This window comes from Monopterus albus, unplaced genomic scaffold (genome assembly GCF_001952655.1).
Source record: "Monopterus albus unplaced genomic scaffold, M_albus_1.0 scaffold158.1, whole genome shotgun sequence".
Classification (NCBI taxonomy): domain Eukaryota; kingdom Metazoa; phylum Chordata; class Actinopteri; order Synbranchiformes; family Synbranchidae; genus Monopterus; species Monopterus albus.
In genome coordinates, this window is record NW_018128038.1 from 303,244 (window position 1) to 316,674 (window position 13,431).

The window sequence follows — 13,431 nt, forward strand, 5'->3', positions numbered from 1 at the left end:
CCCCGATAGCTCAGTTTGGCCGGATGGCCAGCTCTAGGAAGGGTTCTGGTCGTCCCAAACGTCTTCCATTTATGGATTATGGAGGCCACTGTGCTCTTAGGAACCTTAAGTGCAGCAGAAATTTTTTTGTAACCTTGGCCAGATCTGTGCCTTGCCACAATTCTGTCTCTGAGCTCTTCAGGCAGTTCCTTTGACCTCATGATTCTCATTTGCTCTGACATGCACTGTGAGCTGTAGGGTCTTATATAGACAGGTGTGTGGCTTTTCCTAATCACGTCCAATCAGTATAATCAAACACAGCTGGACTCAAATGAAGGTGTAGAACCATCTCTGGGATGATCAGAAGAAATGGACAGCACCTAAGTTAAATATATGAGTGTCACAGCAAAGGGTCTGAATACTTATGACCATGTGATATTTCAGTTTTTCTTTTTTAATAAATCTGCAAAAATGTCAAAACTTCTGTGTTTTTCTGTCAATATGGGGTGCTGTGTGTACATTAATGAGGAAAAAAATGAACTTAAATGATTTTAGCATATGGCTGCAATATAACAAAGAGTGAAAAATTTAAAGGGGTCTGAATACTTTCCGTACCCACTGTAACAAAAATCAGTTATTAAAATACATTGTATATAACGAACTTTAACAAAAACATACATTTTTAAATAATTCATTATAAGATAAATGTCTCTGTAAACAAAATTGACTTTTTTATTAAAAAAAGGCCTGTGATTCTTGTGCCCTCAGAAATTCATTAATACAGAGTCACTCAACTTAGGAGATCAAATCTTCCAAAACTAGAGGAAGGAGGACGACGTCCTCAAAAATTGTAGGATATATTCCAGCTGTCATCTTGGCATCCATGTTTTGAACAGAGGTTTGTGTCCTGGACCTGGGAGTTCTTTGGGACGGCACAGTTTTTTAGCACCTCTAGCTGAAACATGCAGGTCCGACAGTAAAGCCAAACTGGTGTGTGTGGCTTCCGCCTCCCGTTAACGCTATGTCTCTCAGAGGAAGCAGCTGTAGATCCTCAAACTCAAACACGGATTCCTGAGGTCCAGAAACCGTCTCCTCTCCAGGCTGACACACAGGAAACAGAATACCAGTTTGTTTTCTTTTACATTTAATACCAGCTGTATGAAACAAGACTGTAATTTCTGTTAAACATACAGTACAACGCATATTTTGTTTTTTTGTTTACAGATTTTTTTGTTGGAACTGTCACTCCCCCATCCAGCCTCCAGATGTATCTGGACTCATTCCCTTTCCCTCTGTTCTCAGTCATCTGACTCTGCTCGCCTGCCCACCTGGTTCCCATCTCCCAGTCTACCACAGAGTATTTATATCAGTTATTTTCCCCTTGTCCTCTGTCAGATTGTTGCTTACATAGCCATAGTGGTCAAGTCATCTGCCTGTTTTCTTCCTCTGTGTTTGACCTGCATTTGGATTACTCTGGTTTTGGACTTTTGCCTGGATTTCTGGACTGTGCTTTCACCAATTTGGACGGCTCACCTGTCGTTACAGAGTGCTGTATGGATGACATGTTTTTATAGGCCAACCCAGAAGTTACCATCACTCAGGTTCCCTCAACAAAAAGCCAATTCGATTTTGCCATAGGCTTTTGGATTATTGCAGAAAAGCTCTGTGACAACGGTTTATGACACTTTCACATTTTGTTCAGCAAGATAATCCTCACAAGTGAACATCACTTTATGCTGTTTGAAGCCCAAATACAATTGAGAACGCATGGACACTGTCACCATCTTCAGATTTCTGGGCCTCCATATCTCTGCTGACCTCTCCTGGACTTATAACATCAAGGACTTAGTGAAGAAGACTCAGCAGCAGCTGTACTTCCTGCGAGTACTTGGGAAGAACAACTTGGACAAGAAGCTGCTGCTGGCCTTCTATCACGCCTCTGTGGAGAGTATACCTGCGTACTGTCTAGGGGTGTAGTATGCAGGCTCAACAGCTGAGGACAGAAAGACTGTGCAGAGGGTTATTAACACTGCCCAAAAAAGTCATCGGCTGTCCTCTGCCACCCCGGACAACATTTCCAGGTGTCACTGCCTCAGTAAAATCAAGGCCATCACAGAGGACCCCTCACATCCTGCCCATCACCTGCCCTCTGGATGGAGTTTCAGGTCAATAAAGTCTCACACCACCAGACTAACAAACAGCTTTTTTCCATGGGCCATATGGATAGCAAACAATCACTGACCCCCATCTCCCCCCACATACACATACACTTGCACATGACACCACAGCACGGACTCTTTATCCTCTATCTCAATTCAATGTGCACTAAACATGCTTCATAGTCCTACCAATGTACATTTCTATTTTTTTATTTTTATACTTGCATTGCATATTCTTTTTTCTTTTAAATTGTAGATTGTATATTTCTTGTACTTTGTCTTTTAAAGTTTTACGGTGCACTATTGTTTGAGTAGAGTACCAACATTTTCATTGTACTCCCACATGCAATGACAATGAAGCCTAATCTGATTCTGATTAGTTTGTGTGACAAAGCGTAATGAAACTGTTATGTTTCATAGTTGTAACAGCATATTTATGACAGTTTCCATGATGGCGGTGTTCCAGTATTCTTTATGGCAGTTTCTATGATGACAAAAGTCCATAAAACTTGCCACTTTTTTCTATGAATATAAAGCATTTTCAGGACTCACTGCCAAATTTATATAAACATGAAATCTTGGAATTCAAACCACTACCAGAGTTCAGGTTCCGGGACATCAGCATCATTGCTAAAACAAATGCTATTACTTCTCATATTAATAAGCTAATAATAAAAACTGTTCTAATTATGCAGTCACTTTGTTGCTTTTACTATCTAACAATAGAGACTGTGACTGAATATCCCCCCCAAAAGCCTTTACCTTGACAAAATGGTAAAATGCATAGACAGCACACAAAAAATTAGTTTAGAAAACTTTTACCATACCACACAGTCTTTAAGTGCTCCGAGGTAACTCTGCTTCCTAGTGTCGGTGAGGAATTTGACATCTCTCTCTGCCCGGCCCAGTCTATGTCCCGGATGGCAGGAATAGGTCACCTTCTGGAAGGCAGTGCTACTGTGCAACCTCAGGAAACGCATCTGGACCACATTAGCACCTGGATAGTAAAACTGAAAAGGAGAATAAGGACTGAATACATTATAAAAATGGCTGGTTTGGGATTATAGACCAACAGTGCACAAACTGAATAGAAGATGAACAAAATGAAACAAATCAAAGGATGATTGACAGAAAGCAAATTCTTTAAAAAAGTCAAAAATTATTGATAGTATCTTCTACTGTGACAAGTGCCTCCAGTTTTGGCTGTAATGTGAAATATGAATGTGGTCATTTCACCTCCTTTAGCTCACTGTGTCACATCCGCCCCTCAGTTTTAGTAGCACTTGCTCTGAATCCAGTCTCTGTTTGCACAATATTCACAAAATAGTGCTCCACACTTTCTTCCTTGCATCCAGTCATCAGCTCAGCCACCTCTGCTCCTCCTCCCAACAACCACCTCTCTAAGACCACAGCAAACCTGTCTTCCGTTCAGCCACCCACATTATGCCCAATCTCCCTCATCAGCCTCCCTCAGCCTGCTGGGTGCCCCAGACCCAATTCGCTGTCTCCACTAGTTTTGGAAAATAAAAACCGTTTAAATTTCCCTCTGGTCTCTGGCTCGCTGGTGAAGTTTCCTGTAGCAAACTGTTTTGGTTTTACGGCACATTTGCAGTCTCAGCGCTCTCATCAACCTTCTCTCCAGGAGAAGCAGCAGGCAGCTGGTTTCAGAAAACAAGACCTGATAACTCTGAGTACACTGCCTGTCCAGACAAAATGACAGAGTATAGCATTTAGCAGCCACATTTTTTGACTCAGGAGTTGGTGGAATCTAACCAAAGCATAGACGAGAATACCTGTTTTCAGGTGGAGAGAAACATCAAAGACAGATTATGCTAATTTAGCTCAAATTCTGATGAATGTGTAAACAGGCAGACCCTTGCTAACATGTTCACCATATAAGCTCTAAAAAGTGGCATGTTAAGAGTCTGTGATTTTCAGATTGTTGTGAATTTCTTCTGCCCCCAAGTGCCCAATAACATCAGTGAACACAGTCTACATAAATTTGATAATCTGCTCATGAAACAGCTGGAAAAGCAATGTGAAATATTTGGGTTTATTTTAGCTGTTCCATGCAAAGGGATTCACCCACCTGAAACCCCCGCTCCAGTCTGCTGAGCCACTCAAAGGATCCTTCTTCAGAAAATTCTTCCAGCCAAGCTTTCACAGGCAGCTGCAGGCAAAGGGGAAAAGGCCTTGATTTATACAAGAGACCTGTGAAGTCAGAGATGCTCGGAAACAGTAGCTGTTGATAAGCTCTGGGATAGCATGGAGCTCAAACACAAGCCAGAAATAAAGTGCTACCTTAGCACTTAAGAGATGCGTTGACTTCACGCTACAAAAACCAATTCATATTATTCTTTGGCTGAGTGGGTTCATGTTTTATGCAGTAGGTCTACTGACTGTATTATTGGAGAGGGTGAGAGGTTACTGTGCAATTTTCTTGTTAGGGTATCTCAACTTTTTATCTCATTAAACTTATGTTTTATCCAGTATTGCCAATAAACGATGCTTATGGAATTCAGAAAACGGTAGGGTGGAAGTGTGTGTGTGTGTTTTGCAGACAGTGAATTGGAGCAATGATTTTTCTTTCAACTTTTACTGTAGGGATGCTGTTCAATTGACAAAAAAAAAATTAGGTTGGAAGAAACTGAATTTTCCCAACTGAGTCACAAGCTTAATTTCAAGTCATCACTATGAAAATGCTAGCTGACTAACAATTCATCAAACTGAAATTTAGGTTGCCCAGCATGGCTTTGTGCGCTTAGTCAGGCATGTCAGTGATCCAAAGGTACAATTCCCTGCAGTCTTTCCCTGGTCTTTATACCTGAGAATCTCGAGGATGAAGGCAGGTCTGTTTTGATGTGGAAGAGAAGCTGCAGTAGGCCAGCAGAGCGTCGCCTGGACTGCCTTGGTTAGGATCGATGTAATACATTCCTGCACACAAAGGTTAAGGAAAGCCAAGTCAGATCTGTGGGAATCAAAGTACCACAGGAAAACCTGAATGACACTGGAAGTACAACACTAAACAACACTGATCTGTGCTAAAGAAACATTACAGATGTTAAAGTGGAAAGAACCACTTATGACCGTTAATGCTGAGCTGTTTACACATGTCCTGTATAGTAAGATGCTGCTGTAAACAAAAACAACCCATGTTAGTGGCTGCAGTTGTTCATGAGAGACAATACTCTGTATGTTTATCAAGCCTAAAGGGTTACAATAAATATGGAAATTTCAACGCCATTGTTCTCACTGCGAGAGAAGTTAGTACATTAGTCAGGTAAACAAGTAATGGTGTTGTTAAGAAGGACTCTGGGACAACTATAGCAGCTCAGTGATTTCCAAAAGGCTGTATTTAAATGTGGTTTTGATGTTGTCCAATAGTTCATCTAACTGACCGCTGCTGTATTCAGGGTGACAGAACCAGAGCTCCAGACAGGTGGTGGCGGGATGCTCTTTGCTGCCATCAGGAGGATCCGCAAGTAGCCGAAGTTCACGGTGCAGAGAATCCAGCAGAGTCTGGATCAAAGGATAGTTGGGCTTATCGGACACATACATCAGGTCCTGGATATAGAAAGAGGATTACAGAACACACACAGGGTGAGATGCCTCTAGCTAATTTGATATTTTAGCTGTCACAGCTCCTGTTTTAGCCCTGATCATTGTACTCGCTCCTTTGTCATGTCCCCTCCAGCCACCACATGTAAAGGGCTGTTCCTTTGCTCCTGGTCACATGACTCTGCCTTGCTGATCTGCACGCCTACTTGCACTACTTCTTCCAGTCTGCTTGGTAGTCTGTGTTTGGGTCCTACCTATCTAGTGCTTCCTTGCACAAAACACAATGTAGTTTTGACTTAAATAACAAACAGTAATGCACAAAACAAAAACATAATCCTCTCTTTATTTGTCGTGACAAATAAACAGAACACTTGCCTGACAGTTTTAATATTCACTATACCATAATTGTTTAAGACATCCATATTAGTCATTTCTGTCTGTTTTTGCAGACAAATTACACATGCTCTTGTGATAAATGCTTCTGTAAATGTTATCCCACATTAAACAAAATACTTGAATTGAAAATTAAAGATATGAATGACTCACTTTGAGTTGAGTGAAGGTCATGTTAAGCGGCTGTCCTGGAGCACAGTATTTTATAAATGTATTAAGATAATTTTGAAAAATGTTATTCAAGACAATTTATGCACTAACAAATACAGTATAGAGTACAAACATACTCAGTCCTTTTATTTTGTTTGGAAAATCGTAGCTTCATAGAGCATGCATGCAATCAGGCAGTGAAATAAAAACTGGAACTACCACCTTTGCAGTTGTACAGTAATCCTTTGCCAACCAGTGAGTTGTACTTTACATTCATGTCTGTCCAAACCTATATAGTATATACAGTGAAGACTGGTGAAGGAATTTAATAAAAGATGTTCACAAAAATGGGATGGACAAGCATCCAAGTGAATGTTTATGCCAAATTTGAGTAAATTCTCTCAAAGTGCCCCTGAGATATTGTGTTTATGAGAATGGGGCAGACAGATGGATGGACACAGCAGTAATGTAAAGGCTCACCATCGTGGAGGCATAAAAACATTTAATTTAGATGGTTGATTGTGTCAAATCAAGTAATATGACATAGAACTAATACGATTTTTAGTAGAAATTTGGTGCAAAAATTGGTGCAAACATCTTAGGGGTCTTAATACACATTTACCATAACCCCTACCCCACGGCTGCAATGAGATGCCACCGTTCCTGCAGAATAATAGACAGAGAACAAAGGGCCTAGTGGCCTACATGCCACTGCCCTGGTCTTAAGCTAACTCTGTTATGTTTGTTTGCTACTCAGCTGTTGTTAACTGTTAAATTTTTACTGCAAGCCATGTAGTCCCTAGAAGGATGAAATGTGAACGGCTTCCCCTTTTCCCCCAAAATTGTTGGTGTGTAATAAACCCTGTTATCTTTTCAAGACTGGTGATTAATGTGGACTTTTCTTTATGTTATTTGAAGCCAACCTCTGCCATAAAATAACTCCCAAATACCTTCATTACATTACTATGCCATCTGTGTTATAAATCTAGTTGCAATATAATTAAAAAGACTATTTTTTTTGTCCAGACTATCCATTTCTTTAGTTTATTTTATTTATTAATTAGACTTCCAAAATTAATTGATCTGAACACATCCCAGAGGCTGTTGGTCTCCCAAGTGGGGCTAGTCATTATCCAGGTTCATAGACATTTACAGATATCCTTGTACACATTTGGTTGCATAAATGCATCTGGCATATTATAAATGCTTTATAGCAACATGACAAGCATTGAACCAATAAAGCTTTGTTTCCTCCTCCTGCTATGTAACTCTGTTGTATACATACTGGGAGCCCCGTCCTGCCGGGCAGTCCAGGTAAACCTCGGTAGCCTTTCAAACCCTGCAGGGATAAGGACATATGATAAGCACAAGATATGATTCTGCACTGTTCTCCATGGTAATACCCCACCATTAACTGCAAAATGTACTGATATGGATATAAAGCCTGGCGAAATCACTGTACATTCTAACAAAAGTGTGACATGACAGTTTTAGGATTGCATGTGCCACCAATATAAACCAGAGCCATCATGACAATTAATTCTCCAGGGCATTTGCTTCACATAAGCATGAGCAAGTGCTGAAGTGAGTTTGAGCTGTCACGACAAGAGTGCTTGAGCTGATGATATACCTTTAATCCAAACAAGCCCTGCAACAGAGAAGAGAATAAAAGATGAAAAGGGCATGAGCATTAGTGTGATTCTTACTGCTTTTATCAGTGCATTAAGAAGCCATCAGCCACGGCTTCACAGATTTTATAACCCAAGTTAATAGATTTGTTTTCCCTAAGATGCAGTGGGTTGAACATATTCATCCCGTGCTACTGAACTGTGAATGAGTCAGAAGACTGGCAGCTAAAGAAAGCTGGCTGACAGATAATAGTCTGCACTTTATAGGAACAACTGGGGCTATTAGAAAACAATATCATTTAATTCCACATGTTCCACTCCGGGCTGTCTCATTTTTCAGACACAGGCTGGGAGAAAGTATCTCGGTGACAGATTATCTGCTTAAATTTAAAACATTAAATATCCCAGACAAAGGAAAAAAAAGAATAAGTAAAAATGAATTGCCTGAATAAGTGTTTCATATCCAAAGAAAATTTCAGAGTTAGTCGCCAAATTCTTTCCATATAAGAGAGCAACAACATGTAGAAGTCAAACAGAAAGCAACATACCAGCTATAAACAAAAGGATATGGCAGGTGGAGACAAAATATCTTAAACATTCATACTGTGCAAGTTTGTTAGAATGTGCTTTGCACAATGAATTAAAAACTCACAGGCAGTCCTGGCATCCCTAGTGCACCCCGTGGACCTGGACGACCAATACTCCCCTTAAAAAAACAAAGAAAACTGGACATCAAAATCCAAATCCATATTTACATGCAGTAAAGGTTCAAGAGACAAGAGTGAAACTAACAAAATGCACTACAGTCTTTGTTTACCTGCTCTCCCTTTAGACCCACTGGACCTGGCAACCCAACAGGACCACCAACACCCTGAGAAAAAGACAAAGGAAGCATGACATGTGGACAACGTCTCATGTCTTTCCTGTATATGATCGTTTCACTGTCTTTAATCCTCGCTCGACCCAGAAGTTGTTCCAAATAAGCGACGACCGAGGATATCCCAAGGCTCATATTCCTGCTCCGAGGAGCAAGGAGCAAGGAGCAAGGAGGCCGCTGGAGAAGCTGTGAGAGAGGATACACAAGTCTTTTATGGACCTTTACTGGAAATAAGTTTGACTGGATGCTTCAGATGAAGGATCTTCATGCCTCTAATAACACGTTTTCTCGATTCCTCTCTTCACATTTTCTCCTTGCACTGGGTACCTCTCATGTCTCTTATGAGCACTGTTGTTTTCCTCACTTGCATCTTTTCCTTGTCTTAGTCCCGCCCACACAAGATGCAAGAAAAGGATGGAAGGAAAACGTGAGAAGACTAGACTCAAGGAAAGAGTTTAACAGTTGTCTATAAATGATTTTTTGTCTGTCTTTACTTTTAACATTAAAACCTTATTTTTTGGAAATATATAAATATCATCAGCCATGGAAGAAAAACAACAAGCACGACCTATTCCCCACTATCAGCTGTCTCATCTATACCCACTCATTAAGATGTAAAACAATCCTCAGCACAGAAGGCCCGTCATATCCCCTTTGTAACTCAGTCCAACTCCTCCCTCATGGGAACATCACTCCTGTTTACTATACCATCTAAAACATCACATTTACCATCTGTCATTTGGTTTGAATGTCTAAAAGCTGTGTGTGAAACGTATGCGCAATATAGTGACCTCAAAAATTCACACAATCAAACTAATATGTAATGTCAATAGCATGTACACCACGGTCTGCTAACGATCCCACAATGCAATGCATTACATTTTCTAGATTCTCGTTAAAATTGTGCGACTCTACACTTGTCAGTGGTGACTGCAAAATGATGATGGTGATGTGTGTGACAGAGTTTTTGCTAAAGGTTTTTCTTCAGTATAGGCATGAGTAGGTCATCCATGGTTTCATAAAGCTGATGTCATGAGTGCAATATTCCAGTGTAGTAGTGATTACTGTCAAAAGAGAGGTAGATACTATACACACATGTGGCAAACTGGTGTACTGAGGCTTTAATTACAAGAAAATATGGATATTTATTTACTCACTGAATATCTATCAAAGATGCTGCCATTCTAAGAACTAGTTAGCAATGCAGTGGATCTACTTTGCATAAATATACAGTATATATATTCTTTATTCTTACATGTGCGCTAGATTGTAAATCAATTTTCAGGCAATATGAACATGTTGATCTTCACATTTTTCCTGTAATTATTGGTGAGTTAATAACTGCTTTACCATCACAACTATAAAGTTACTAACTAAATAATGACAATCATTGTTATTAATTGTTTTGCAGACATTTTCTCCTTATTGATGCATTAAATCAGGACAGCTCCTACCTTGATACCAGCACCTCCAGGTGGCCCAGGCAGTCCCATGTCTCCTTTTTCACCCTGAGGACACAAACACTGCAGTTTAACCTGCTCCTTCACTGACACAGCAGATCAGCACAATAAAAAAATTCAAGTATGGCATAGCTAAAAGCTCTGCTGGACCTGAATTGAGCCCACGGGATTAAACTGTTTTGTGAGCTGAAACACAACACATCGGTATTAATTCTATTTTTCTGCTCATTTCTATCACCTGTAACTCCTCCTTGCATGTTGCTATGACAATCAGAGCAAAAGAAAAACATTAGTTGTATGCCATTTTCACAAAGTGGTAGGAGAGGTTGTCACGAATTCACAGCTGCTGTAAATCACACTAAAAATCTCAGATTAGTTGAATTACTGTTCTGTAATGAGCTACTTATAGATGCTATAGTTGACACCTATAATATTCCAGTTAATTCATTTTATAACTGGAGTCATTTAAGATAAACCTAAATACTATGCACAATCCATTAAATGTTGACTATTCACATCACTTTACTTAGTTCTCAAAAAGGTACATTATATCGATATTTAAAGCCTTTCAGAGGTATGCAAGAAGTGGAGTCAGTATAAAAACCAATTTTTTTTTTTACTGAATCTAAAACAAACCACTATTATGTATTTTAACAACAGCAACATGAAGTGAACCTTTCAAGGAAATGAATCCATTTGGGTTGGGTCCTGAATAGAAAGCATTCACTTAATCATATCAGGTTTTTTTAATTCGTGTTTACCTCTTTCCCCTTTTCACCTTGATCCCCCGGCTCGCCATGTAACCCAGGGATTCCCTTCATGACAAAAATAAAAGACATAAATCAAGAGGATATCAATTTACTGATAAAATGCAGTCTAACTGTGAAATTCAGCTTCTTTCTCCAAATCGCTGAAAGGGACAGTTTGCCCAACAGACGGTCTCAGAGCTCATGTGTTCAGTTATGACATAAAACGGTAAATGGCTCAGAGCTCATGTGTGGGCACGTTCAGTTATGACATAAAACGGTAAATGGTCTTATACTTCTATAGCGCTTTTCTATTCATTGCAGCACACTCAAAGTGCTTTCACACTATTTGTTCATTCACCCGTTCACAGTCCAAATTCATGCACCAGTGATATCACTGGGAGCAACTAGGGATTCAGTGCCTTGCTCAAGGACGCTTCGACGTGAACTGAACAGAACCGCTAATCTTTCAGTTAGGACATGATCCGCTCTACCTCCTGAGCCACAGCTCCCTTTAAAAACAGGATGAATGTATGTTATGTGAACAAATATATTGACTTACGATGAGACCTGGCCACCCAGGGAGGCCTGCCAGTCCTGTGTTCCCCTTTTCACCCTGAACAACAAAACACAATCTACTGCTGGCTCATGCATTGTAACTGAACTAGGTGTACACAAATTCTGAGGCCTTGTTTTTGTATATCTCACCTTTGGTCCTCTGTCTCCCCTCGCCCCTCTGACTCCTGCTTTCCCTCGTTTTCCCTGAGGATGAATTTGCCATGTTTTTAAATGAGGCATGTTATATATCCTTATATTAGTTAGAACTGCATTTCACAACACTGGAGCAGAAAGCTCTTACCCTCCTTCCCACATGCCCCCTCCTCCCTGGTGATCCATTCTCACCATCATCTCCCTATAGGGGTAAAATATACACTAGTATCTTTCTGGAAAAAGATATTCAGTACTTGCGGTGTTGATTTTGTTTCACAAATTCCGTAATCCAATTAACATAACGCGGAATAAAAATAGGTTTAAATAAACATGAAAGAAACCACTTAGAGGTCACTTTGTGATTGTATGCCTCTGCCAACCAATCAAATTCCAAGGAATGGGACAGATGTGAGGTCATTGTGAACTTGACCTTTGACCAGCAAAATCTAATTAATTCATCCCTGAGCTCAAGTGGATGTTTGTGTCAAATTTGAAAAAATTCCCTTGCGGTGTTTCTGAGATATTGCATTCACAAAAATAGACTGGACTGCAAACTCTAAATGGTTTCTAAATGGAAAACTAGAATGTGTATAAATGTTACATTACTGCACAAAAATATACACAAGACATGGAGATAGCCAACCAGATAAAATATGGAGCTCTAACCTTCTCCCCTTTAATGCCTTGTTTCCCCTCAGGTCCTGGTCTTCCTTGTACTCCCTGCACAGCAAAGCAATTACAAACAAATCTATATTATATAAATAAAGGTCTGGTTAATTCACAGTAACTATGCTGTACACCTCCACACACTTACTGGAGCCCCTGTGGGACCTGAAGGACCCTGGGGTCCCACCTCTCCAGGAGGCCCCTGAAAGAAAAGAAACAAGCACAAATGAGAAAGTTGGTTGTTGATGGAAAAAGCAATGAATTGCCATCAGACTAAATGATGGTGCTTCTCAGTAGTGGTCTAGTTTTCACCTCAAACCCTGGGAGAGCTGGAGGACCTTGGATTCCTGGCAGGCCATCTTCACCCTGCAATATATATGTATATATATACAGTGGGTACGGAAAGTATTCAGACACCCTTAAATGTTTCAGTCTTTGTTTTATTGCAGCCATATGCTAAAATCATTTAAGTTCATTTTTTTCCTCATTAATGTACACACAGCACCCCATATTGACAGAAAAACACAGAATTTTTGACATTTTTGCAGATTTATTAAAAAAGAAAAACTGAAATATCACATGGTCATAAGTATTCAGACCCTTTGCTGTGACACTCATATATTTAACTTAGGTGCTGTCCATTTCTTCTGATCATCCCTGAGATGGTTCTACACCTTCATTTGAGTCCAGCTGTGTTTGATTATACTGATTGGACGTTATTAGGAAAGCCACACACCTGTCTATATAAGACCCTACAGCTCACACTGCATGTCAGAGCAAATGAGAATCATGAGGTCAAAGGAACTGCCTGAAGAGCTCACAGACAGAATTGTGGCAAGGCACAGATCTGGCCAAGGTTACAAAAAAATTTCTGCTGCACTTAAGGTTCCTAAGAGCACAGGGCCCTCCATAATCCTTTAATGGAAGACGTTTGGGACGACCAGAACCCTTCCTAGAGCTGGCCGTCCGACCAAACTGAGCTATCGGGGGAGAAGAGCCTCGGTGAGAGAGGTACAGAAGAACCCAAAAATGACTGTGGCTGAGCTCCAGAGATGCAGTCGGGAGATGGGAGAAAGTTGTAGAAAGTCAACCATCACTGCAGCC

The 13,431-nt window shown here is 40.3% G+C and overlaps 2 protein-coding genes across 2 annotated transcripts in view; both read right to left on the reverse strand.

Annotated features, from left to right (window-relative positions):
* Positions 1–672: 672 nt before the first annotated feature.
* LOC109968691 (collagen alpha-1(II) chain-like) lies at positions 673–6,277 on the reverse strand. The gene is made up of 6 exons (XM_020615152.1): positions 6,243–6,277; positions 5,537–5,702; positions 4,963–5,072; positions 4,228–4,308; positions 2,966–3,148; positions 673–1,080 (listed from the first exon to the last, which is right to left on the reverse strand). The coding sequence occupies exons 1-6, from the start codon at positions 6,261–6,263 to the stop codon at positions 931–933; spliced, it is 711 nt and encodes a 236-aa protein (XP_020470808.1). The 5' UTR covers positions 6,264–6,277; the 3' UTR covers positions 673–930.
* Positions 6,278–6,869: 592 nt separating this feature from the next.
* LOC109968686 (collagen alpha-1(I) chain-like) overlaps positions 6,870–13,431 on the reverse strand; it is a 9,479-nt gene continuing 2,917 nt past the window's right edge. Inside the window, exons 6-18 of the mRNA XM_020615144.1 lie at positions 12,640–12,693; positions 12,476–12,529; positions 12,328–12,381; positions 11,810–11,863; positions 11,659–11,712; positions 11,513–11,566; positions 10,966–11,019; positions 10,199–10,252; positions 8,685–8,738; positions 8,520–8,573; positions 7,870–7,887; positions 7,525–7,578; positions 6,870–6,902 (exon numbers count right to left, since the gene is read on the reverse strand). Coding sequence (XP_020470800.1) covers positions 6,870–6,902; positions 7,525–7,578; positions 7,870–7,887; positions 8,520–8,573; positions 8,685–8,738; positions 10,199–10,252; positions 10,966–11,019; positions 11,513–11,566; positions 11,659–11,712; positions 11,810–11,863; positions 12,328–12,381; positions 12,476–12,529; positions 12,640–12,693 — 645 coding nt within the window. The remainder of the gene's footprint in view (positions 6,903–7,524; positions 7,579–7,869; positions 7,888–8,519; positions 8,574–8,684; positions 8,739–10,198; positions 10,253–10,965; positions 11,020–11,512; positions 11,567–11,658; positions 11,713–11,809; positions 11,864–12,327; positions 12,382–12,475; positions 12,530–12,639; positions 12,694–13,431) is intronic.

Coding starts and splice junctions, on each gene's coding strand:
- LOC109968691 (XM_020615152.1), bottom strand. CDS start 6,263: ATGACCTTCACTCAACTCAAA. Junction 5,073..5,536: donor TCACCCTGAATACAGCAGCG/GTCAGTTAGATG, acceptor CTTTGTGTGCAG/GAATGTATTACATCGATCCT. Junction 1,081..2,965: donor GAGCACTTAAAGACTGTGTG/GTATGGTAAAAG, acceptor CCTGTGTGTCAG/CCTGGAGAGGAGACGGTTTC.